At 38.7% G+C, this 27,425-nt stretch overlaps 1 protein-coding gene across 2 annotated transcripts in view; it reads right to left on the minus strand.

Moving 5' to 3' along the window:
- The window catches only part of LOC124721755 (tumor suppressor candidate 2-like), a 68,548-nt gene extending 44,638 nt beyond the window's left edge, over window positions 1-23,910 (minus strand). Inside the window, exons 1-3 of one of the 2 annotated variants that reach the window (XM_047246859.1) lie at window positions 23,354-23,887; window positions 13,248-13,365; window positions 12,187-13,139 (exon numbers count right to left, since the gene is read on the minus strand). In XM_047246859.1, the coding sequence (XP_047102815.1) occupies window positions 13,074-13,139; window positions 13,248-13,365; window positions 23,354-23,484 (315 nt within the window). In that variant the 5' untranslated portion in view covers window positions 23,485-23,887 and the 3' untranslated portion in view covers window positions 12,187-13,073. Of the gene's footprint in view, window positions 1-12,186; window positions 13,140-13,247; window positions 13,366-23,353 lie in introns of those variants that run through there. The other variant, XM_047246858.1, reaches the window with a different exon arrangement.
- Between the last annotated feature and the right edge of the window lie 3,515 nt (window positions 23,911-27,425).

A 27,425-nucleotide genomic window follows, 5' to 3' on the forward strand; every position in this document is an offset into this window, starting at 1 on the left:
TGTACTCATTAGACTGTTCATTCCTCTGTTCAGCAGATCATTTAATTCTTCTTCACTTTCACTCAGGATAGCAATGTCATCAGCGAATCGTATCATTGATATCCTTTCACCTTGTATTTTAATTCCACTCCTGAACCTTTCTTTTATTTCCATCATAGCTTCCTCGATGTACAGATTGAAGAGTAGGGGCGAAAGGCTACAGCCTTGTCTTACACCCTTCTTAATACGAGCACTTCGTTCTTGATCGTCCACTCTTATTATTCCCTCTTGGTTGTTGTACATATTGTATATGACCCGTCTCTCCCTATAGCTTACCTCTACTTTTTTCAAAATCTCGAACAGCTTGCACCATTTTATACTGTCTAACGCTTTTTCCAGCTCGACAAATCCTATGAAAGTGTCTTGATTTTTCTTTAGCCTTGCTTCCATCATTAGCCGTAACGTCAGAATTGCCTCTCTCGTCCCTTTACTTTTCCTAAAGCCAAACTGATCGTCCCCTAGCGCATTCCCAATTTTCTTTTCCATTCTTGTGTATATTATTCTTGTAAGCAGCTTCGATGCATGAGCTGTTAAGCTGATTGTGCGATAATTCTCGCACTTGTCAGCTCTTGCCGTCTTCGGAATTGTGTGGATGATGCTTTTCCGAAAGTCAGATGGTATATCGCCAGACTCATATATTCTACACACCAACGTGAATAGCCGTTTTGTTGCCACTTCCCCCAATGATTTTAGAAATTCTGATGGAATGTTATCTATCCCTTCTGCCTTATTTGACCGTAAGTCCTCCAAAGCTCTTTTAAATTCCGATTCTAATACTGGATCCCCTATCTCTTCTAAATCGACCCCTGTTTCTTCTTCTATCACATCAGACAAATCTTCACCCTCATAGAGGCTTTCAATGTATTCTTTCCACCTATCTGCTCTCTCCTCTGCATTTAACAGTGGAATTCCCGTTGCACTCTTAATGTTACCACCGTTGCTTTTAATGTCACCAAAGGATGTTTTGACTTTCTTGTATGCTGAGTCTGTCCTTCCGACAATCATATCTTTTTCGATGTCTTCACATGTTTCCTGCAGCCATTTCGTCTTAGCTTCCCTGCACTTCCAATTTATTTCAATCCTCAGCGACTTGTATTTCTGTATTCCTGATTTTCCTGGAACATGTTTGTACTTCCTTCTTTCATCAATCAACTGAAGTATTTCTTCTGTTACCCATGGTTTCCTCGCAGCTATCTTCTTTGTACATATGTTTTCCTTCCCAACTTCTGTGATGGCCCTTTTTAGAGATGTCCATTCCTCTTCAACTGTACTGCCTACTGCGCTATTCCTTATTGCTGTATCTATAGCGTTAGAGAACTTCAAACGTATCTCGTCATTCCTTAGTACTTCCGTATCCCACTTCTTTGCGTATTGATTCTTCCTGACTAATGTCTTGAACCTCAGCCTACTCTTCATCACTACTATATTGTGATCTGAGTCTATATCTGCTCCTGGGTACGCCTTACAATCCAGTATCTGATTTCGGAATCTCTGTCTGACCATGATGTAATGTAGTTGAAATCTTCCCGTATCTCCCGGCCTTTTCCAAGTATACCTCCTCCTCTTGTGATTCTTGAACAGGTATTCGCTATTACTAGCTGAAACTTGTTACAGAACTCAATTAGTCTTTCTCCTCTTTCATTCCATGTCCCAAGCCCATATTCTCCTGTAACATTTTCTTCTACTCCTTCCTCTACAACTGCATTCCAGTCGCTCGTGACTATTAGATTTTCGTCCCCCTTTACATACTGCATTACCCTTTCAATATCCTCATACACTTTCTCTATCTGTTCATCTTCAGCTTGCGACGTCGGCATGTATACCTAAACTATCGTTGTCGGTGTTGGTCTGCTGTCGATTCTGATTAGAACAACCCGGTCACTGAACTGTTCACAGTAATACACCCTCTGCCCTACCTTCCTATTCATAACGAATCCTACAACTGTTGTACCATTTTCTGCTGCTGTTGATATTACCCGATACTCATCTGACCAGAAATCCTTGTCTTCCTTCCATTTCACTTCACTGACCCCTACTATATCTAGATTGAGCCTTTGCATTGCCCTTTTCAGATTTTCTAGTTTCTCTACCACGTTCACGCTTCTGACATTCCACGCCCCGACTCGTAGAACGTTATCCTTTCGTTAATTATTCAATCTTTTTCTCATGGTAACCTGCCCCTTGGCAGTCCCCTCCCGGAGATCCGAATGGGGGACTATTCCGGAATCTTTTGCCAATGGAGACATCATCATGACACTTCTTCAATTACAGGCCACATGTCCTGTGGTTACACGTTACGTGTCTTTAATGCAGTGGTTTCCATTGCCTTCTGCATCCTCATGCCGTTGATCATTGCTGATTCTTCCGCCTTTAGGGGCAATTTCCCACCCATAGGACAAGAGAGTGCCCTGAACCTCTATCCGCTCCTCCGCCCTCTTTGACAAGGCCGTTGGCAGAATGAGGCTGACTTCTTATGCCGGAAATCTTCGGCCACCAATGCTTATTATTTATCAAAATTTAGGCAGTGGCGGGAATCGAACCCGGGACGAAAGACGTTTTGATTATGAATCAAAGACGCTACCCCTAGACCATGGGTAAAAGAGCTACAGCTGGAAATGATACAGGAGAGTGCAGTTGTCACAAGGGTCCTTGAACATGCAGCTGATATCCTCATAGTAGTTAATGGAAACTCTAGAGCTTGGAAAGAGAAAAAAATATAATGCAGTTCTATCCATGATTAAGTTATGGTACAAAGAAAACAAATTGAGTACTGCCTCAAACAAGAATTTCTACATACTGCCAAAAGGCAAGCTGTGAAGAACTAATAATATTGGAACATGTTTTAGCTCATTAGTGGGAAAATGAAGAACTAATATTTGGGGATATATCTGGATAAAAGTAGGTAATTCAATGCTTATGTTTCTCAAGTCTGTGAAAAAGTTTATGAACGCACTCATGAACAAAAAAGCCACAATTGCAACAAAAAATTTTAGATTACCACCAGATCTCGTTAAAATTTATCATGATATCATGCACGCCACAACAGTCAGTGTTGGTGCACGTGTGTGGGCATACAAGCTCTGGGAAGTGAGACCTGTTCAAATTCTTCAAAATACAAATGTGATGTCCTTATAAGGACCTCTGGTGCCTACCAGACAACATTAATGAAAAGATCTTAGTGCTATTTAGAACATATCCAATCGAAGTACAGATCAGAACAGGTGCTGAATATTGCCACAGAAAAATCAATTAAAAAAAAGGGAAGGAACTAACAAATTAGTAACTGACAACAATTAGCTTCAAAGATGTATGGCACGAACGGCAACAAATCCTGGAAACTATCAGCACACGAAGAAGAGTAAGTAGTATTCTACCGGATGTTAAGGAAAGTGTGAAAAATAATCACCTAATTCCTTCAAAGGGCTTTACCCACATGCTGGTAGGACAAGAACCATACCCAAATTATCTACAAAGATTCACTATACAAAAAAATGAAAGATGTATTTGTAGAGTAATGGGAACACACAAATATTTAGTTATAAGGTGTGTCAATAAAAGGCTCCCAGTTGCTGCAAAGGCAGTATAACAGTTCGTAGTTCCTGTGGTATTACACACAACAGAGAAGCACGTGTTGTTCTGGACAGACTATCTGGCACATATTTCAATCGTGAACTACACAAGTATTTTAACCTTCAGAGAGGAAGAGAGCAAGAAGCTAACAACGCTGCTTCACTGTAGACCCAGTGTCAGAGGAGAGCACAAAGAAATGTTGACTGACATCAGCACTTGGCGCAGAGCATCTGACATTTCAGCATGTAACATGAGTTTCAACTGCTGAATCCCTGAAGAATCTCAGCAGTATGTTACATCAACAGAGTCTGCAATATTGAAGTAGAGGACCTCAGTCATACCTGGTGGATGAACCCCCCCCCCCCCCCCCCCCAATGCACCGAAAACATGTAAATCAGTGTAAACATTTACCATGACGGAGGGGACTACATTTTCAAAGTCCAACACAGTGTGTCACAGATACTGCAGCTTCTCTGGACTGTGCATGACAGCTTGCCTTTCCATCAGCTGCAGATAAAATATTACCATCTAGGTTTATTTTATAACCTCTTTACTTTTTTGCCATTATAGCTAATCTCATTTCCTTATTTCTAATGCTTTGTTTGTAGCTAGACAGTACAAGTAACTTTCTTTCCTGTTTGAATCTCTCCCTCCCTCCTTTACCACATCACTTTCATTTTATTAATTTTCTTCTTCTTCTTCAGTAGGCTTGAAGTGATTACAATTAACATACCTCTACCTTTGTTCACTTGCTTCCCTCTGATGCAGAGCATAAAACATCCTCCAACAGATGGAGTGTGTCTCACTCAGTTTCAGTTGTAGACAGTAACCAAAACTTGATTATCTCATGGGTGTAATTTCTGAGTTCTCCCTGATCCTTGCCTCCCCTTTGTGTGTCCCCTAGACCTACCACTGACACACCACTCACAGTCAAATGGAAGAGTGGTGATAGAGCCTGCTCTTCCAGCAGTGGTGGCGGTACCCATGGGAGAGGATACTACATTAGGTGCCTTTGGTTTTTATAGTAAATGACACTCAGTAATTTGGCCAACACCCATTCAAAGCAGCTACCGACTGCTTGACAGCAGTCAAGATTTCCAGATGCTTACAAATATCAACTAACTCATCCTTTGCCTGAGAACAAGACTGACATTGGGGATGTGTTCTGACTAGTGTAATGTTTATATGGACACTAAACAAAGAACTTTAAATTAGCCTCACTTATTCTATTGTAGTTTCAGGTTCTGTTATGCTACAAGTTCCCTTCACGATCTGTTATTTGTTGAAGAAAAGACATTTTTAAATGTTAAAAACCAAAGCTTTGGTGTCAAACATTTAAAAATGTCTTTTCTTCAATATCTGAGAGCTACAAGACACGAGTTACTGAAGACCTTTATATCTGTTATTTGTGTTATAATGAGAGAAAAAACTGGGATAAAATTTACAGATTTCTTTAAGATAACTTTATGTCTCAAACTTTTCCTGAGCTTATGCTCACTAACAGAGTTGTGTAACAATGACAAATACAGGAAGACACTTAGATGACAAACTCACAGTAAAGGCACAGCAATGTCACAAAATGCAGTGGACTGAATGCGAGTTCACATTTAACTACAGAAATTGTGAGTATGATGAAATAAAATATATCAATAGCATGTTAAATTAACTATTGACCTTGGAGTTTTTCCTTATTTAAAGCATAGAAAATTAAAAAAGGTAAGGAAGTACTTTGTGCGGCAATGTAGCATTGTAAGTGTTAAATATAGTTGGGCTGCGATTATCTGAGAACACTCAGCATCAAGATAAATTTCATGACATCTTTTGGAATAGTGTAAACAGGTCCCCCACACAACCAGCATCAGCCACTCGAAGTTAAAACAGACGACTTCAAACTTATGGCTTCCACAGTGGAGAAACTAACTACTGTACAGGAATCTAATGAAAATATGAATCACTATGAATCTTTCAGAGAAAGCCTTTTCAGTACTACAGACACTATTTATAGTTTTCTGCCACTGTTTTTTAACACACAATGCAGTACACAAGTAGCAAAAAAAAAAAAAAAAAAAAAAAAAAAAAAAAAAAAAAAAAAAATTCCAGAATACTTCTTTTTGCCGTTTTCTTCATTCCTGTTGCTTCCTTCCTCCCAACATAGTTTGTTAAATGTTACTTCATGATATAATTCATGAAACACGAAGAAAAAAATTAAGTTAAAGGAGTTTCCCTCAAGAATGTGTGGACCACACAATATGACATACCAGGTGATTATAATTAAAGTGCAGCTACTCACAGAGGTCCAGTATTGGCTGTAATTATCATATGGCAGTGGAACCTGGTAGATATTGTTAAGCATTAATGTGCACTGTATGACATCTCATTGTTTCCAGTGCTCAAACTGACCAAATTGTGTAAGTGGTGGTCAACAACAACAACAACAACAACAACAACATTACGCCTTGGACTTGTCTGACCTTTTCTGCCCATGTCCTGTCCCTAATCCATTACATATGGAAACATGTTTATATGTCTTTCTTGCATGCACAGTTGCAGATTAGAAAATGGTGGCCAAAACTGGAACCTTTTTTTCAGCATAAATCAGTTCCACATTAACACATTAGAATACCTACCAAGTTTCACTGTCATATGATACCTACAGTTGGACCTGTGTGAGTAGCTGCACTTTAATTATAACCACCTCGTACAATACAGTCGAGCTGTACAGAATATTAGTCACTCCGGGAGGTGAGGAAACATTTGCCAGTGGACCTACACCCGCTTTCTACTATCTGCACCAGTGAGTGTTGTATCATTGATCTTGTCCTTGCAGTGGAAACCCTCAAGCTTACAGTTACAATTTTGGTGTTACTCCTTTACTTGCTTGCGTTTGCATTAATGCACTAACTTATTATAGAAGTTATGAGCAGAATCCAATGCACTGAATGTAAAGACTCATTTTCTTTAAAATAGGGTGTTCATCTTGTCATCCATTTCTTCACCATCTCCTGCTCCTCCCCAAGGAATAATGGGCAGTCCGCTCAGATTACAGTACAAATTTAATACACATGGGAGGGGGGGGGGGGGCAGGAAATTGAGTATAATATACATGGTGATTCGTATTAACATTTAAAATCCCCTGAAATGACATAGATGTCGATGAGACAAGTGATTTAATGAAAGACACACGGGACTGCGAAAGTTGGCAAATACCCCAGACATGGACAACAAATGTTGAACATGTGATATCACCCAATGACACACCTCACCGCATGTGCAGCGCTGAGCCTATCATTCTGTTGCACTTCATCATCCCAACCCAAGGCAAGTATTCATGGCGTTGTGGCTCTGGGCCTATGTGTGCGAATTTAGCATGTGGGGCTCACAGTTCGAGTCTTGTGAGGCAGGCTGGATTTTTTTTGCATTGTGTTAGGCAACTATGTGTTTATATTGAGCTAAGATTTACTATTTTATTTACCAATATCTCAATCTCCACTGATTTAGTGCAAGGTACAGTACAACATATCGTGTCGCAAGTCAATGAGTATAAGCTTCCCAATTGCAAATGATCTATGTTTTCTTTACTATATAAAGTCGGTAAACAAACAAAGAAGGGGCAAAAGGAAAGAAACACAAAATAACAATTTTTGCTCTACTACACAAAGAACAATAATTCAGTAACTTCTATATTTACAAGAGATCACATTTACAAAAGGCACCTAGCAGAGTATTGTGCAGCACTGCTTCATGCTGGTGAGAATAGGGTCAACAAACCCAGCTGCTGCACATGTGGTGAGGTATATCATCAGGTGATGTCATAAATATAATATTTGTCATCCACTTTTGGGTTATTTCCCGACATTTGCAGCCCCATGAGTCTTGTGTTAAATTACTTGTGTCTGTGTTGCCTATGTCACTTTTGAGTTTTTTTAGACATTAATAAGAATCACCCTGTACAAGTATATTCATCACATATTCCACAAACTGACTGACTCATGCATGACAATGTACCATGGCCAAAATTATGATTGTTACTATCATTCTACAAGTGGCTGCCAGCAGAAATGTCTGCAGAGTGCACCAATATGAACAATAGCCAGTAGTTCCTGGTACTCTGTAATCTGAATAACTGCCTGTCCTGCTTGTGCTGTGCTCACAGCATATGGAGAGAGAACTGCTGACCACACTTTGGAAAGCCTTCTGATCTTACCTGTGTTTCTTTTGCACTCTTTATCTTTTGTACTTTCAGGTGCATTGTAAATTACTGTTAATACAGTTAATACATTTGTTTGTTTTTCCATCTACATAAATCACTATCCTTTGTTATGTAATAGGCAAATTAGGAACCTTACTTTTTACTGTACTTTCGGACATCTAGTAACTTTTAGTAAACATTTGCTTATTAAAAGTCTGTCACTGTTCCTTTGCAAAATTTGTAACTTACTCATTATTTACTAATAAACTATGGTTTGCAGCCACAGTTCCTATGTCACTTCTAGCTTACTGTATGTAATAGTTTCATGTTCTCCATTACACAAATACAAACAACATTGCACCATCTCTTCTAACAGCTGCTGAAGCATGTACAGAGCTTCAGACACTAAGCAGGCACAGTTCCATCTCTCTTAAACATTACTAACATATGTGCAAAAATCGAACTCAATAATGATGTGAACAGTAACAAAATACTGCAAATACAAACGGGCTGCTGTAACTGATATTTCACATGAAATCACTTCAAACAATGCTGTCAGGGGAACTAATGAAAGAATGGCTTGTGATAATGCAGAAAATAGATAAACTACATTGTGACTAATGTCACAAAAGAAAAAATTGTAAATGCAAAAGACATTTCTGACACCTGGTATAGGATGAAAATTCATTTTGGCTGAATGAACCATTCCAATACTCCTGGATTTATGGAAATCAGCTAATGTAAACCACATGCCAGGATCAGGGTTCCAACCAGACCTTTTTTTCCATTTAATGAGGAATGTTTATAATCACAATTCTGCATAGCTGAATGTTAAACAAAACATCAAAATTGTGCCAGTTTCTAATGATTTTTGTCATTCCCAGTCAAGTAGTGGTTGATCTTTTGTTTATTGACTAAGTACAGTTCAGAATTGAAACGTTTTAGGTTTTTTTTTTTTGGGGGGGGGGGGGGGGGGGGGGGAATTACTGATGGTCATTAATTTGTAAGAGGTGTGTGTGTTTAAATGATTTTGCCAAATGTATTTATTTTCTGCAGATTCTACGTACCATACCTTTTGATGCAAGGATGGTGTAATTTAAGTGAACACAGGCTGGGAAGATATGTGAAAGCTACGCACCAAAATTTACTACTTTTAATTTAGCACTGCTATTGCCATTGGACTGCAGTTCCTTTAACTGTGACAGACTTGAACTTCTCACTGAAGGACAAGAATCAGAATCAAGTAACAGGCACAGTCTGTGAAACTGCTAAAAATGATCACCATTCTTCAGTTCTTATCAGTGATATTTCTAGCATATTTCATGATTATACCTTGCCTTTTGCACCCACCTACTAATCATTTATCAAAGGGTACCGTGATATGTACAGGGCTATTACAAATGATTGAAGTGATTTCATAAATTCACTGTAGCTCCATTCATTGACATATGGTCACGAAACACTACAGATACGTAGAAAAACTCATAAAGTTTTGCTCGGCTGAAGCCGCACTTCAGGTTTCTGCTGCCAGAGCGCAGTGAGACAAAATGGCGACAGGAGACGAGAAAGCGTATGTCGTGCTTGAAATGCACTCACATCAGTCAGTCATAACAGTGCAACGACACTTCAGAACGAAGTTCAACAAAGATCCACCAACTGCTAACTCCATTCGGCGACGGTATGCGCAGTTTAAAGCTTCTGGATGCCTCTTAAGGGGAAATCAACGGGTCGGCCTGCAGTAAGCGAAGAAACGGTTGAATGCGTGTGGGCAAGTGTCACGCGTAGCCCGCGGAAGTCGACGAATAAAGCAAGCAGGAAGCTTAACGTACCACAGCCGACGGTTTGGAAAATCTTACGGAAAAGGCTGAAGCAGAAGCCTTACCATTTACAATTGCTACAAGCCCTGACACCCGATGACAAAGTCAAACGCTTTGAATTTTCGGCGCGGTTGCAACAGCTCATGGAAGAGGATGCGTTCAGTGCGAAACTTGTTTTCAGTGATTAAGCAACATTTTTTCTTAATGGTGAAGTGAACAGACACAATGTGCGAATCTGGGCGGTAGAGAATCCTCATGCATTCATGCAGCGAATTCGCAATTCACCAAAAGTTAACGTGTTTTGTGCAATCTCACGGTTCAAAGTTTATTACGGCCCCTTTTTCTTCTGCGAAAAAAACGTTACAGGACACGTGTATCTGCACATGCTGGAAAATTGGCTCATTCCACAACTGGAGACCGACAGCGCCGACTTCATCTTTCAACAGGATGGTGCTCCACAGCACGTCCATCGTGATGTTCAGCATTTCTTAAACAGGAGATTGGAAAACTGATGGATCGGTCGTGGTGGAGATCATGATCAGCAATTCATGTCATGGCCTCCACACTCTCCCGACTTAACCCCATGCGATTTCTTTCTGTGGGGTTATGTGAAAGATTCAGTGTTTAAACCTCCTCTACTAAGAAACGTGCCAGAACTGCAAGCTCGCATCAACGATGCTTTCGAACTCATTGATGGGGACATGCTGCGCCGAGTGTGGGAGGAACTTGATTATCGGCTTGATGTCTGCCGAATCACTAAAGGTGCACATATCGAACATTTGTGAATGCCTAAAAAAACTTTTTGAGTTTTTGTATGTGTGTGCAAAGCATTGTGAAAATATCTCAAATAATAAAGTTATTGTAGAGCTGTGAAATCGCTTCAATCATTTGTAATAACCCTGTATAAATACACAGTTTAAATGCTCCTGAAATACACATTTTTAAATGCTGAAACAAACCTTGTGCCTCTGATATCATATGTTAGTTAACTCCTCTGTGAGCAGCTATAGCTTGAACATCACAAAATATGATGCTGTGTTTAATTATATAAATTTGTTACAACATAATGGAGTTCAGAGATTCATTGGCAATGAGCAATTTGTCCAGTCATAAACCATTTCTTCAACTTGTGGCACTTAATCAAAATCTGTTTTAACAATTGTTGCATTAATATAATACTGAAGTGCAAGCACACACAGGAAAATTCTTTCTTCTTTCGTGCAAGCAAACACTTGTCTATAAACATCACTAATAAAAATTTTGAAATCACATACAAAAAAGTTATGGGCAATAATGGCTCAACATGATTAAGGTTTCCTTACATATCCATTTTATTGACCACAACCAATTCAACATAGTTGTTCAAACACATTTAACAACTTACTATAACAATACAAATCTCTTTCTCTACTGTACAGACTAGCAGACTATTTATAGTCCTTTTCATGCTTCACATTAGCAAATAGATCTTATACCTCAGATATAGCAACCCTCAAACCTAATACAAATGTATCAACTAGGAGGGTCAAGTGGATTTTTGTACAAATATTTTCTGTATTATACATATAATGTATATTTAAATAGTCACTGTTTCCAAAGTGATGACTCAGATTAACAAATGTATTGTTTACATAAATTGTGGGCTAGAAGAGGAACAAAAGAAAACTTCTGCTAAAACTGGTTCATAGACAAATGTGACATAAGCAACACTGGCAAATATAAGATTTGCATGTTTAAAGCCTTGAGGATTATTTCAAACAGTCAGAATTTCAAATCTGAACGATGACGTGAAGGACATTTTTTTAAGTCTTGTTGTCAAGTTAAGCAACTTTCAGTTTTATGTTAATCTCATGTGCTATATAGCAAATTTAAGATGTGAGATTGTGTGTGTGGTTCACAGCAGTAGCTGTACCTGCAAATGCTATTGTAGAAACATAGAAAAAAACACACACACACACACACACACACACACACACACACACACACACACAAAATTACTGTTGTGAATTCACACACAAAATTTTGACATTGTGGAAAGAAATACAACAGTTCTTCCCCAACTAAGCACACAGAAGTCTCAAAAATACTCAAGTTCAGCATTTCAGTATCAACTGACAAGGTATAGCATTATAATCCTTATGCACAGCTAAATAAGAATATTAACAACCAGCATAATTTTACTGAATTATTGCCAGTACTAATAAGGCCTTTAGTTTTACAGGTAAGAATTACACAGTAAAAATTTCACTGTAGCAATTCAAAAAGTTGAAACTGTGCTCTTCAGAGCTGCAGCGTAAAGTGAAAGCAGCTGTGTGGGAACTTCCTGTAAAAGCAATTTACTTACTGATTGCTAAAAGCCTGCTACCTTTAAAGTTCAGTTTTTTTATCGTTTTCAATTTTTTGCCCACACAGTTTTAAAAGACAATTTTTTATTATTAAAAGCACCACAGCCTAAAAATAGACACAAATAGCAAGTGTCCACTCTAGTATCTTATAATTAAGAAAACATAATAATCCAACTATATGACTTCAAAACTCTGAACACAATGCATACAATGGCATTAATTTTTTAAGACATTTTTATGACTCAGATTTTTCTCACGAAAGAGAGATCAGAAATAGAAACAAGGAATGTACCTATATTGTCCAAGCTCTATGGTTTCCATAATTAATTCGGAAAACTTAGGAAGCTTCAGCAAATGACTCGTCTAATTCTGAGGAGCAGAAAGGGGAGAGCAGTAGTGGCGCGCACGCACTACTGTATTGCTTGTCAATCTGTGACCTTTATCAGGTAAAGGTAATAGATAGGATGAGCTTGTTTTTTTAAGCATGACAGTGTCACTGAGATGCTCATTGAGTGTGCGGGCGCCCCCCCCCCCCCCCCCACACACACACACACAAACTATATGTATATACATATGTACAATCACAGTAGCAAAATCATGTTTCTACACTAAAACTGTGCTATACGGAAAGCAATACAATATGTCTTTCACAAATACTCTATTAAACCGAAGTACTGGAGTTTCTTCAGTACTACAAAAAATTACAAGGCTACAATCCAACAGAACTCAATCATTACACAATTTGACTTAAGACTTAAATTGTGTAACAACTGTAGAATGTAAATTGGAAATTACATAGTTTTAAATAGCATAGTAATCTCTGCAGAATGTACACAAAATCTTCCACATTACAGTTAAATGTTGAATTATTTTGAAAGCTGCAGGTGCTTTTGCAGTGATTTACAATGAAATCAACTAAAGATTCTGTCATCATGTAAACATCCAAATAACTTACTAATTGCATTACACCTCGTTGATATGATTTAATATTCAGAAGCATATCATCTAATATAAAGGCGACATTTTTGGCCAATACTTGTCAAACACAATTAACATTAGGCCAAAAATGTTTTAACTAATTTCACCAAGGGCATTGAAGAAAAACACTTAATGTCATACATGATGAAGGATTACTGGGAAGTCACAATGCAGTCTAGGAAATTTATACGGGACTTCACCCTGCAAGAATAAAAGAAGTAAACATGACTAACTGAAAAGGAAAAATATGTGGCATAACTTTTATACATAAATGTGAGAATACATATAAATTATGCTGATTAGAGGTACCTGAGGAATCAGATTGTGAAGCACTCTCTTCATGGTAGCTTTACAACCTTTTTTGGGTGGTGGCACTTCTATATAGAATTCATGAGCTAGATCTCCATCTTCATCAAAAAACATAGAACTGAAATCAGAACCAAGATGTCAGTTATCAGAATGAACAGATTTCAAGCCTCTTAAAAACCAACAATGTCTATTCTTGATATCTTCCTTTGTCTTATGATTTATTATATATCAACACTACATTTCTGAATCATTAAGTTTATGTTCATAAATGGTCAGAGGGCAAATATCTTAAATGGACAAAAAATCTTAAGCAATATAGACAAAAATTTTCATAAAGGTCATTATGATTGCAAACAATTATAGGGATTTTATTTCCTTTATTAACGCATACAAAAATCATTAGTCAGAGGACTGACAGGCCCATAGAAAAAAACCAAGACCTATATTACACCGTAAAAGAGCTTTAGAGCTTTTTCAAACATCTTTTATAGAGATGTGTTACAGACTCTTTGACAATATACTAGGGTACTTTTATCCTATCTTTCATAAATGTAACAGCATGGTCCTAGATTTTATGAAAGATTTACCCAAGTACCTCTACAAGAAGGAAGTCTAATTTACCAAAGAAGAAATTACTTTGCACAACTCATATAATCGATTATTTGGTATTGCTTGTCAATCTGTGATCTTCATCAGGTAAAGGTAATAGATAGGATGAGCTTGTTTTTTGGGTCTAGTGTAGCAGGGGATACAACCCGTCGGCTTTGGACAATGACGTCACAAGTTGCCAGAGAGCAGTTTACCATTTTCGCTTTTGCTGTTTCAGTTTCGTTTTTTTTTTTTACTGATTGCTTAATAAAGGGGATCTGTTTATTCTATCTCGTGAGATTTTTTTTTAAAAAAGCCAAAAAACACTTATCAGCTACTGAAGGGAGCTATAACACTGAGAAGAATCGCTTCTCGTTTGGCGACTTGTGACGTCATTGTCCAAAGCTGACGGGTTGTATCCCCTGCTACACTAGTCCCTGTTTTTTTAAGCATGACAGTGTCACTGAGATGCTCATTGACTCAGGTGCCTTTACCACGTTGTTATGCTGATGACAAGAACCAAACTTGGTGGTTGCTAAGCAACTCCAATTACCACCATTATAATACTCGTAACTGTGGGTCCCTAGATACAGAACAACCTGTACACAAAAGACACGACAGCGACTTTGGTGGCATTCTTTATAATGCACCACCTACATACATAAAAAGGTTAGAGACTGAAATGGCTTTTAGATCAGAGTTAAAATCATTTCTTGTTGAGGTGTAACTGAATGTATATGTTAGTGTATAAGATTACTAGGCCCTCATACATTGTAGGGTTCTTTTGATTCTGTTAACTAACATACCATCTATGATGTGTTTGTCTTTTCAAGGAAGTTTCTGCAGTTGCTTTTCTATTTCCTCTGTTTCAGATGCAGTGTAATACACAACCACTGAGAAGGAATCTGGTGCTAGCCTAATTATGATATGTTATAGTGTTTGCCCCCCCCATGAACCATGGACCTTGCCGTTGGTGGGGAGGCTTGCGTGCCTCAGCGATACAGATAGCCGTACCGTAGGTGCAACCACAACGGAGGGGTATCTGTTGAGAGGCCAGACAAACGTGTGGTTCCTGAAGAGGGGCAGCAGCCTTTTCAGTAGTTGCAAGGGCAACAGTCTGGATGATTGACTGATCTGGCCTTGTAACAATAACCGAAACGGCCTTGCCGTGCCGGTACTGCGAACGGCTGAAAGCAAGGGGAAACTACAGCCGTAATTTTTCCCGAGGGCATGCAGCTTTACTGTATGATTACATGATGATGGCGTCCTCTTGGGTAAAATATTCCGGAGGTAAAATAGTCCCCCATTCGGATCTCCAGGCGGGGACTACTCAAGAGGATGTCGTTATCAGGAGAAAGAAAACTGGTGTTCTACGGATCGGAGCGTGGAATGTCAGATCCCTTAATCGGGCAGGTAGGTTAGAAAATTTAAAAAGGGAAATGGATAGGTTGAAGTTAGATATTGTGGGAATTAGTGAAGTTCGGTGGCAGGAGGAACAAGACTTCTGGTCAGGTGACTACAGGGTTATAAACACAAAATCAAATAGGGGTAATGCAGGAGTAGGTTTAATAATGAATAGGAAAATAGGAATGCGGGTAAGCTACTACAAACAGCATAGTGAACGCATTATTGTGGCCAAGATAGATACAAAGCCCACACCTACTACAGTAGTACAAGTTTATATGCCAACTAGCTCTGCAGATGACGAAGAAATTGAAGAAATGTATGATGAAATAAAAGAAATTATTCAGATTGTGGAGGGAGACGAAAATTTAATAGTCATGGGTGACTGGAATTCGAGTGTAGGAAAAGGGAGAGAAGGAAACATAGTAGGTGAATATGGATTGGGGGACAGAAATGAAAGAGGAAGCCGCCTGGTAGAATTTTGCACAGAGCACAACATAATCATAACTAACACTTGGTTTAAGAATCATGAAAGAAGGTTGTATACATGGAAGAACCCTGGAGATACTAAAAGGTATCAGATAGATTATATAATGGTAAGACAGAGATTTAGGAACCAGGTTTTAAATTGTAAGACATTTCCAGGGGCAGATGTGGACTCTGACCACAATCTATTGGCTATGACCTGTAGATTAAAACTGAAGAAACTGCAAAAAGGTGGGAATTTAAGGAGATGGGACCTGGATAAACTGAAAGAACCAGAGGTTGTACAGAGATTCAGGGAGAGCATAAGGGAGCAATTGACAGGAATGGGGGAAATAAATACAGTAGAAGAAGAATGGGTAGCTTTGAGGGATGAAGTAGTGAAGGCAGCAGAGGATCAAGTAGGTAAAAAGACGAGGGCTAGTAGAAATCCTTGGGTAACAGAAGAAATATTGAATTTAATTGATGAAAGGAGAAAATATAAAAATGCAGTAAGTGAAACAGGCAAAAAGGAATACAAACGTCTCAAAAATGAGATCGACAGGAAGTGCAAAATGGCTAAGCAGGGATGGCTAGAGGACAAATGTAAGGATGTAGAGGCCTATCTCACTAGGGGTAAGATAGATACCGCCTACAGGAAAATTAAAGAGACCTTTGGAGATAAGAGAACGACTTGTATGAATATCAAGAGCTCAGATGGAAACCCAGTTCTAAGCAAAGAAGGGAAAGCAGAAAGGTGGAAGGAGTATATAGAGGGTCTATACAAGGGCGATGTACTTGAGGACAATATTATGGAAATGGAAGAGGATGTAGATGAAGATGAAATGGGAGATATGATACTGCGTGAAGAGTTTGACACAGCACTGAAAGACCTGAGTCGAAACAAAGCCCCCGGAGTAGACAATATTCCATTGGAACTACTGACGGCCGTGGGAGAGCCAGTCCTGACAAAACTCTACCATCTGGTGAGGAAGATGTATGAGACAGGCGAAATACCCTCAGACTTCAAGAAGAATATAATAATTCCAATCCCAAAGAAAGCAGGTGTTGACAGATGTGAAAATTACCGAACTATCAGCTTAGTAAGTCACAGCTGCAAAATACTAACACGAATTCTTTACAGACGAATGGAAAAACTAGTAGAAGCCAACCTCGGGGAAGATCAGTTTGGATTCCGTAGAAACACTGGAACACGTGAGGCAATACTGACCTTACGACTTATCTTAGAAGAAAGATTAAGGAAAGGCAAACCTACGTTTCTAGCATTTGTAGACTTAGAGAAAGCTTTTGACAATGTCGACTGGAATACTCTCTTTCAAATTCTAAAGGTGGCAGGGGTAAAATACAGGGAGCGAAAGGCTATTTACAATTTGTACAGAAACCAGATGGCAGTTATAAGAGTCGAGGAACATGAAAGGGAAGCAGTGGTTGGGAAGGGAGTAAGACAGGGTTGTAGCCTCTCCCCGATGTTGTTCAATCTGTATATTGAGCAAGCAGTAAAGGAAACAAAAGAAAAATTCGGAGTAGGTATTAAAATTCATGGAGAAGAAATAAAAACTTTGAGGTTCGCCGATGACATTGTAATTCTGTCAGAGACAGCAAAGGACTTGGAAGAGCAGTTGAATGGAATGGACAGTGTCTTGAAAGGAGGATATAAGATGAACATCAACAAAAGCAAAACAAGGATAATGGAATGTAGCCTAATTAAGTCGGGTGATGCTGAGGGAATCAGATTAGGAAATGAGGCACTTAAAGTAGTAAAGGAGTTTTGCTATTTGGGGAGCAAAATAACTGATGATGGTCGAAGTAGAGAGGATATAAAATGTAGGCTGGCAATGGCAAGGAAAGTGTTTCTGAAGAAGAGAAATTTGTTAACATCCAGTATTGATTTAAGTGTCAGGAAGTCATTTCTGAAAGTATTCGTATGGAGTGTAGCCATGTATGGAAGTGAAACATGGACGATAAATAGTTTGGACAAGAAGAGAATAGAAGCTTTCGAAATGTGGTGCTACAGAAGAATGCTGAAGATTAGATGGGTAGATCACATAACTAATGAGGAAGTGTTGAATAGGATTGGGGAGAAGAGAAGTTTGTGGCACAACTTGACCAGAAGAAGGGATCGGTTGGTAGGACATGTTCTGAGGCATCAAGGGATCACCAATTTAGTATTGGAGGGCAGCGTGGAGGGTAAAAATCGTAGAGGGAGACCAAGAGATGAATACACTAAGCAGATTCAGAAGGATGTAGGTTGCAGTAGGTACTGGGAGATGAAAAAGCTTGCACAGGATAGAGTAGCATGGAGAGCTGCATCAAACCAGTCTCAGGACTGAAGACCACAACAACAACAACAACAACAACATAGTGTTTGCAGGTTTTTGTGTGTCCGTGCATTATTCTTTTCAGCAGTGCTACACAATGTGCTCATGTGTTTTATTTTCTGAGGGGGGTTTTAAATCAAAGTCTCATGATTTACAGACATCACTGAGTGACTGGTCCTGCATCTTGTACTTTTCAGTAGTGTTGTGCAATTTGTTCATGTGTTTTCACTTTCCAGTAGAGTTTTTATTTTCAAAATCTCTTTTCATTGATTTTCTTATTGTACACATTGCACTCACATTGAAAACAATGTACATTGTGAGTCCCCTTCCAATCACGTAGTGATCAAGATGGCTACTCCAGACTTAATGTATAAAACTCACTTAGGGGAGGACCAGGGCTTAATTCCCCATATGGCCATTCTGACTTGAGTTTTCTATAGTTTCCCTTGTCACTAAGTTGAGTGCTGGGATGGTTCCTTTGATTAGGTCACAAGGGCTGACTTTCTGCCCTATCCTAGCCCATTTTGTTAATGTTTTATATGAATGTATTATTTCTGTAATGTTCTGACATGTCAGATACCATAATGCTACATGGTCTATGGAGAAATAAATTAAATAAATGGGCCACAAAGGGGGGAGAGGGACCAAGAGGGAGAGAGAATTTATAGTGTGTTCTGTGCAAGATCCTTCACATTCAGATTTACCTATGATCTGCCAGCCACTGGGTACTTCTCATTGTACCATTTATTAGGGCTCCTTCCCATCCTGTTTGCATGTGGGGCATGGGAAAAAGATTGCCTTTATGCCTCTGTGCATGCCGTAATTTGTCTAATTTATTTGTGGTGCCTACAGGAGTGAAATGTAAGGTGTAGTAGAATACTCCTGACTTCAAATTATTACTTGAATCTTTGTAAACAAGCTTTCACACAACAATTGGCAATTTAAAGTGTGTGACAGGTCAGGTTTTGCAGACTCTCCCATGGGTGACATAATGCTGCTACCATTCATGCTGCTCATCTTTATATACGTTCAACACCCCTGTTAGTTCTATCTAGTATGAGTTCCATACACTGGAGCAGTACTCTAGGGTGGGCAACACAAGTGTTAAATAAGCAATATTCTTTATGCACTGATAAAATTTTCCCCAATATCCTGACAAACTGAAGTCCGCCATATGTTTTACCAACTGAGCCTATATGATCATTCCATTCCATAGGCCTTGGAATGGTTATACACATATATTGGCACAGGATGACTGCTCCCAACTGAGACTCATTGGTACTGTAGTCATGGGAGACAGTTTTTTCATTTTGTGAAATGCACATGTCTATGTTTCTGAAAATTTAGAACAAATCACCAAACTTGCAGCACTCTGAAAACTCATCAAGATCTGACTATTTGTTCAGTTTTTCACACTGTAATTCACTATAGATCATTGCTTCATCTACAAAAATCTGAGGCTACTATTGAACAACAAGGGTCTCAACACTTGCTTGTGGCACACCTGATGTTGGATTTACATTTCCTAATGACTCTCCGTCAAAGTTAACATGCTGCATGCTCCCTACCAAGAAATCCTCAATCCAATCATAAATTTCCCTTGCTGTGAGCAAGGTGTAAACTGTGCCAGATTTAAAGATAATCTCCCTGGGAATGACTCAATCCATGGGTTTTTACAGTGATAAAAATGTGTCACAGGTTTGATTAGTGTCAAATATTACAGTATCTGGACCAAGTATCTCATGTTCTGACAAAATATTTTGATAATTTGAGAGAGAACCTTGGTGGTGTTCGATTATGACTATATGAAAGTCAGTGACGAACCTGGAAAATTACTTGTGAAATACAGATGTGGTACAAAGTACCCTGAAAAGCTATGCAGTTACTCCGAGTCAGCAACAAGTACCATGATTTTTGAGTCAGATGCTGATGACTTTCTCCCTGCCTATGTGATATGCAGAGGAGCACGTATTCAGAAACTCTGAATATGAAATGCCCTTGCTCATGAGTCTCAATATAGTCTTATTTCAAATGACTGGATTGGTATGGCAACACTTGCAGGCTGATTTGTACATCTTTCCTCCCATCAGGTACCTATAAGGTTCTGAAATTCTTCTAGGATCAATTTACCAACTCACTTTAGTCCAGATGTTCTTATTAGTGATGCTTTCACCAGGCCTCTGGAAACAGTGTGATAGAAAATTTTAAATAGGTACACAGCTACCTGAGGGAAATATGGAATATATATGCCAAAGTCTTTAAAAGTGTGGATGACATTCCTCCAAGTACCTGTTCATGCAGAAGGAGGGACTTGAGTGTAATCTTACTGCTGGCTTTTCATCTTGTGGTGCAGTGTCGTTTAACATCAGCAACTGAAAACATTTAAGTTTTCTCATTCTGAACGTTGTCTCTTCAACATAATTTAAATAAAAAATGTAGTGATTTATTGTTCTGATTAATTGCATCTACTTAATGTTTCACTAACTAGCCAAAAATTGGCTGAACCAAAATACTTGGTTTTGAGGAATCTTATCTTGTTGCAAGCACTCTCCATATGTTTTAACAAAAAGCAGGGCACCCTGAAACAAGTATGAGACTGTTCACCCAGGTTTTATTTTTTTCTGACACACTGATGAAAAGTATTATTTTTCTGATGCCTTTCATCTGTGCTCTCCATAATCTAAATTTTGACTTTGTAACTTAGCATAATTAGTGCCTGGAACAAAAAGCTCACCCGATTCCACAGCATATGAAATACTGAACATCATTGGTTTATCTTTAGCAGGGGACTCTGTAGCAAACCCTATAATGTTGTGCTGTGCTTCAAGAGGCCAACTGTTTAAGGTTACAAAAGTGGGCCCCTCCCAAACCTGGTTGTGGTGACACTGATCTAGTGTAGCATGAAGTCTAGGTAAGTTTGGAAGTTGCCAAATTCAGCTATGCACTGGTGTAGCAAACAAACGTGAATGCAAAATCAAGGTTGTGATTATAGAGTGATTTGTAGCATATCCTGATGCCTACTTGCACACCATATTTAATGCACCTATCACTACAAAAACTAGTACTGCAATGTAAATTCACAATGGCTATTTTACTTAATACACAACTCTCCAATAGCATGTGGTATATATCATGTACTAATATTGTACATAACAATGGGGCACAGGAGGAATGTTTGACACAAGTCAGCAACTTTGGCCAGTCACATAATGTTAAAGGCTGCTGTCACGTCATCTTTTGATGCATATATTCACAGTCTCATTACTAATTAGTGAAGCACTGAATTTGGAAAAAAAGGGAAAAAATCTGGTTGTGGTGACACACTGATCTGTAGCTTTGCCCGTGGTCTACATTAGGTTGGAAGGTGGCAGTCTGGATGTGAGTTGGGGAAGCCAACATATGTGATACTAAGAAAACTTGGTTGTGATGACAGACTGATCTGTACCCCCCCCCCCTTTTTTTCCATGTAACTTCCCAAAGCTGATGACTCTTATCAAACATTCCTCCATACCTGTGCATGAGGACCTATGTAACTTACCAAAACAATCTTTAAGGCAGCACTAAAGACACAATAGCTAATATCAAGGTATCATAAGACTACAGAAAACTGTGACAAAAACCATTAAATTACATCAGCCTACGCTCATTAACAATCCAAGATGACCTTTATTCATTCAATGTCATGGTTGAGTTACAATTACTATTACTGAAGGCAATGCTGGATGATAGAAAAAAAATGGTGAATGAAAAAGGCAAAAAACACAACACCTGAAGACTAATACAAAGTTACATGCTGTGATCCACTGCGTGTCACTGGTTCATGTTACATTTACTCACAAGTAATCTACAACTGATTCAATTGGAGATGACTACTGACATGGATGGAAATGTCCCTGTCATTTGTCACATTATTCCTCTTAATTGATGAATTGCTGCCACTGACAGGGTAAATGATGATTCAGCTACAGATTCACAGAAATGGAGTGTTTAAAAATGACAAACACACACAACCAGGAATTTACTAGGCTTTAGAAATCAGCAACTGTTATCTGTCTCAGAGACAAACATTCCAACTTTTGGAAGATTTACGTAATTTACGATGAGCAAGTAAAATTAAACTCCATATTACTTGCAGTTCACCATGCATAAAACTGTGCCATTATGACACGAGAATGTTGTAAAAGCTATGTAGAGCACCAGATTATTAATGTGTACAATAACAAAATGTTTCATTTACATCATACAAACACTGCAACATACTAATCTGTGAGACTTGAAGCTCATACTGCCACATCAGCAAGTTTCATGGCTGCTCAGGAAATGAGCTCTTCAACAGAAGCTATTTAGCTCTGGTTAAAAATACATTTCCACAGCATCATATGACCACAGAAAGCCAACTGCTGATACCAAAGCATTTCAAGAAGCATGTCCATTACATTCAGCTGTCAGTAACATACTGCAATTATAATAATGAATTGTAAATATGTCCAGAGCAATATTACTGAATTCAATTTCTTTACTGAGGATTCTGTTCATTTTCATCCGGTATTAATGAAGTTACATCTTACCGATGCTCACGATTTCACATTTCAATTGAAATCTTCCACAACAATTATCAACGTCAAAAGATTAGTTCAACAGAATTGACATTTCTTATGTACAATTATTCTTCTAAATCGTACCTTTCTGCCAATATTTCAGTCATTAACCATTACTTCATTATATGGTCATTCCCATAGCATATGTATAAACACTGTAGAAAATGAGTAAAGGCAGTAAAAAGTTACAAACGGGATACCTAGCACAAGGCATTTTGTGAAACATTTGCGCATCTTGCTTGCAGTCCACCAATTAAAAACTGCAGTTTACAATGTCATTCATCAATACCCAAACATAATTCCACATATAATTTACAAAATATCTATTGATGGGTTTCTACTACACAGAAGAAAGATCAATGCCTCTGTGACAGTGAAGAACGTACTTAGTGTGATCTGTCTCCATACTTAACAATTTAGTGTCTAAATTATAACTAAAAAACCTCTTGCAGTACTGCTGTTCACAACATCAACAACAACTCCAGGAAAGTTAAAAATCCTACTCGAATCACTAAAGCGGTTTATTTGCAAATACTATTTGTCTTAACTAACACACATTACGGAATTACCTTTCCACTTCATTTACAAACATCAAAAATAAACTTTTTTACCTATATCCAAAAGTACTATTGCGGCAAACGAATTTAGAAACATCTACAGAGTGACACACAAGGAAAATATAAATGACAACTACTGGAGCTCAAATTCTACTAACCCCATCCTTGATAGTACCAAAATATTTGTGTAGGACTTGTTACTTTCTTCACTCTTCAGTGAGTTGTTCGGAGATATGCCACTGAAAGAATTCGAGGCTTTCTTTGTGGATTTCGAACTGTTAATACCCATTAGCAACAATAACAGTCCTGCCACGGCAGCAGCCACGAACTACATCTTCTATTCCAACAAAGCAAAAGCACTGTCTTTAACGATTAACGAATGCGTCACAGCATACACCTGCATTAATTCGCATACCTAACAACAAACAAATCACACTAAACACTCTGAAATTTTAACTGCTTTGGTGAAAGATTACAAATTCGCATCTTTGGTTAGCAACCGGATAAACACTATCGTTCTAGCTACACTCCCAGTTTGTTAATAATTAAAAAAAACCATACAAAACAAGCGCAGAAGATTACATAATCTGATTAGCTTTTAGTGCAGTGGACAGGAAGTAGTTCACGAGATAGCGCACAATGCAAATATGTCTCAAGGACAGACGTCCCATTACGTCAAAATATTCCACAATGCTTTTCAAATGGCGGCGTCCACACTGACAATCAACGGCCCTTTACGTCACGTCGCCGTCAAAGTTTCTTAGGAACAGAGTTTTGACGGTGTTGCCGTCTGCTAATATCAGAAGTTAACCCAATTTCGCCACGCTAACTCTGGTTATGTTCGTGGACTTTGTGCTTTTTTCTCTTTGTAAGTTCTATTTAATGATTTTACGTTGTTTTCGAGGAAAATTGCAAATGCTCGATAACACCATGGATATTTTTTTCCATAAGCGAGGTCAGGTATCCGAAAGCGAAAAATTATTTGGGTTTTACAAAACAGGACAGACCCAACAGCTACACTGTGTATAAATAAGAACACAAGTTGATGAAGCGATTTTAATTTAATAACATTTTTAACTGACAAAGCCAACTCTAACGTAGGAGAAAAATAGAGTAGTTTATTATGTTATTAGTTACGTAAGAAAAAGAATATAAGAGGTCGGGTGAACAGACTCTGTTTATTTTCTTATAAATATTGTTTGACTTATTTGTATGTATGTACGTCTGAGGGGCGTTCAATAAGTAACGCAACTTACTTTTCTTTCTAAACGCGTTGGTTTTAATCAGGATTCCAGTACACTATATTATTCCTCACTCTTTTGGCTACAAAACCATATTTCTCAATATAATCTCTGTTCAATGCGACGGCCTTACACCATCTTACTGCAGAAGGCGTATATGCCTGCATGGTTCCACTTATTGGTTGGTATCAGACCCAACATCTTGCTGCATCTATAACGTTCCCATCATTCATGTACTGCTTCCTTTCGAGTGCATCCTTCATTGGGCAAAACAGATTCAAGTTGGAGGGTGCGATATCTGGGCTGTACGGTGGATGAGGGAGAACAGTCTAATAAAGTTTTGTGACATCCTCTTGGGTGTGCAGACTTGTCTGAGGCCTTGCATTGTCTTGGAGAAGGAAAAGTTCGTTTACATTTTTGTGGCAACAAAGACACAGAATTCTTGATGGTATTTTCGTTCTGTCGTTGCAACTACAAGGAAACCCATGCTTTTTTTCACCAGACACATTTCGCTTTATTGAGGTAAAACATCATCAGTGTTCTGTTATTAGAGATATTTGTAATTGGATTTGTTTTTATGATAGAAAAAACAGTCCGATCTTAAAAACAAATCAAATCATAAATATCTTTAATTACAGACCACTGATGGCGCTTCACCTCAATAATGTGAAACGCGTCTGGTGAAAAAACCACGCATTTTCTTGTAGTTGCATCGACAGAACGATAATATCCTCAGGTACTATAAAGCAGCTACGGACAATATGGCCACAGAAATGAAGAATTAAATACGCCAAAGTCCAACGTTACAAGAGTCACAGCTGTGTGCTGCCAGCCAGCACTTGTCAGACTTGACAGGTTTGTGCAACCTTATGACAGACGTCTCACCCAAATGATTCAGCAGGCTTTTGTTAACTGCCTGGTCTCTGTAGACGTTCTACAAACGTCTGTGAATAGCTGTGATGCTACAGAGCACCCCTCATATATTTACCAGTAAATAAATGTTGATGTTTTGAAATGTTGTTTTACTTCTAAACAATTTATCACACAAAACTGATCAAAAACATACGTTATAAAGTTTGGTTAGGCCATTAATAAACTTTATCGTTGTTGCACCCTTAATTCTGATACTATACTCCAACTTTATGTATCATGGATAGTATTTCATCATTCATTAGTGGGCTTAAGCGAATTTACATGAAGCTTAGTGTGAATACATCCTGACGTGATAGTGAGGCAATGTGATGGTCTGTTGATGTATAGTGTGAAAATGTTCAAATGCATACAAATTCTTAAGGGACCAAACTGCTGAGGTCATCGGTCCCTAGACTGACACACTACTTAAATTAACTTATGCTAAGACCAACACACGCACACCCACACACCCACCCACCCACCCACCCACCCACCCACACACACACACACACACACACACACACACACACACACACAAACACACACACACACACACACACACACAGACCCATGCCCGACGTAGGACTTAAACCTCCTTTGGGGATGTATAGTGTGACTCGGGCTTGATGCTTTCCACTCATTATACAGGACCATCATTGGAATTTGTTGTGACTAGCAACCAACATTTACCAGGATTACAAGCCACACATAGGCAAGTTAAAACCTAATCAAATGTGAATTCAACCTAAGAACAAAATAAAACCAATAATAGCCATATTGATGCAGTTGGCTTTGTAGAAAATTAATGGCAACATTGGTAAAAACCACGCTATGGCTTTTGCGAATTTAATGTTATTCACAGACTCAAGGTTGGTGGAGGATATAGGGTTCAAATTGACCTTTCAACGAGGTAAGCAGCCAATAAATTTGCAGAGGAAATCCTCATAACACACAAACAGATGGTAACATATATACCAAACCACAGGACCCACCACCAAGGAGGTATAAGAAATGTAGACATTCATCTGTTGGAAACATATAAAGTATTGGGGCATAGAGAGCGCTACACGACGTTCCATTGTTGCCAAATTTGTTCAAGATGGCGGCCATAGATGTGCCAACATCGCAATGATTTAATGGCGGGAAGTTAAAATTTTGGCAAGAAAATAGTTCAATCAGGCTACCTCCACTAAGCTAACCCCTCCCCTTCGCTTCCCCTCCTCACCCCTCCGCCGCCCCAGAAAATAGCGGGAAAAATGGGGGAAAAAGGTCACTTGGGCTATATTCACTAACCTAAGTCATCCAACCATCACCTCTTCCTTGGAATTGGCGGGAAAAGGACTCATCCTGTGCTGGCCTGCTGGATAGTATGGACGTAAGTCTTTATTTTACACACCTTGTTTATTTAAACAATTTGAGTTGTTATAGGCAGTATTTCCATCCAGTGTGTTCACCATTAAGTCTGGAGTCCAGCTGACCTAGTACACAGTACCGCCACCAGAGGGCACTGTCATCCCTCCGGCACTTCCCTTCCGATGATGTAATCTAAGATGGCGGTCAGGGATTAAATGGAGGAAACCAATAGGAACCCTGAATCCCATCACATGTTACGCTTCATATAGGTAAGAAAAGGGGATCGCTACACTTTCAACTACCTAGTTTGAACTACTTTTCAATGTCACGCAACCACCCACTTCCACTTCTGAAATATGTGCTATCCAACTGTAAACTCTTAGATGAATTGCGCTATTTTGTGTGCAAGGTGTCCGTGGGAGTGAGGGCGACCACCCCTTGCAAGTACACACTGTATGGAAAAATCTGATTATGAAGGGGGAATACAAAGTATTGACACTTACAGTAAACAGCAATGGAAATTGGTCACATGTTGGAGTACTGCCCGCAATCAATGGAATCGAAAACGTTTACTGCATTAAGGTATACACAAAAAATCTGTTTATTAAGATGGAGATACACAAAAAATCTGTTTATAAAGCTCTATTCCCGTTTGGATCAGCTTAAAAATGATAATTACATTATATCTAAGTGTGGCAAGCTGGTAGTTGACCATTTAGCAACA

The sequence above is a fragment of the Schistocerca piceifrons genome, chromosome X (assembly GCF_021461385.2).
Source record: "Schistocerca piceifrons isolate TAMUIC-IGC-003096 chromosome X, iqSchPice1.1, whole genome shotgun sequence".
In the NCBI taxonomy this organism is placed as follows: Eukaryota; Metazoa; Arthropoda; class Insecta; order Orthoptera; family Acrididae; genus Schistocerca; species Schistocerca piceifrons.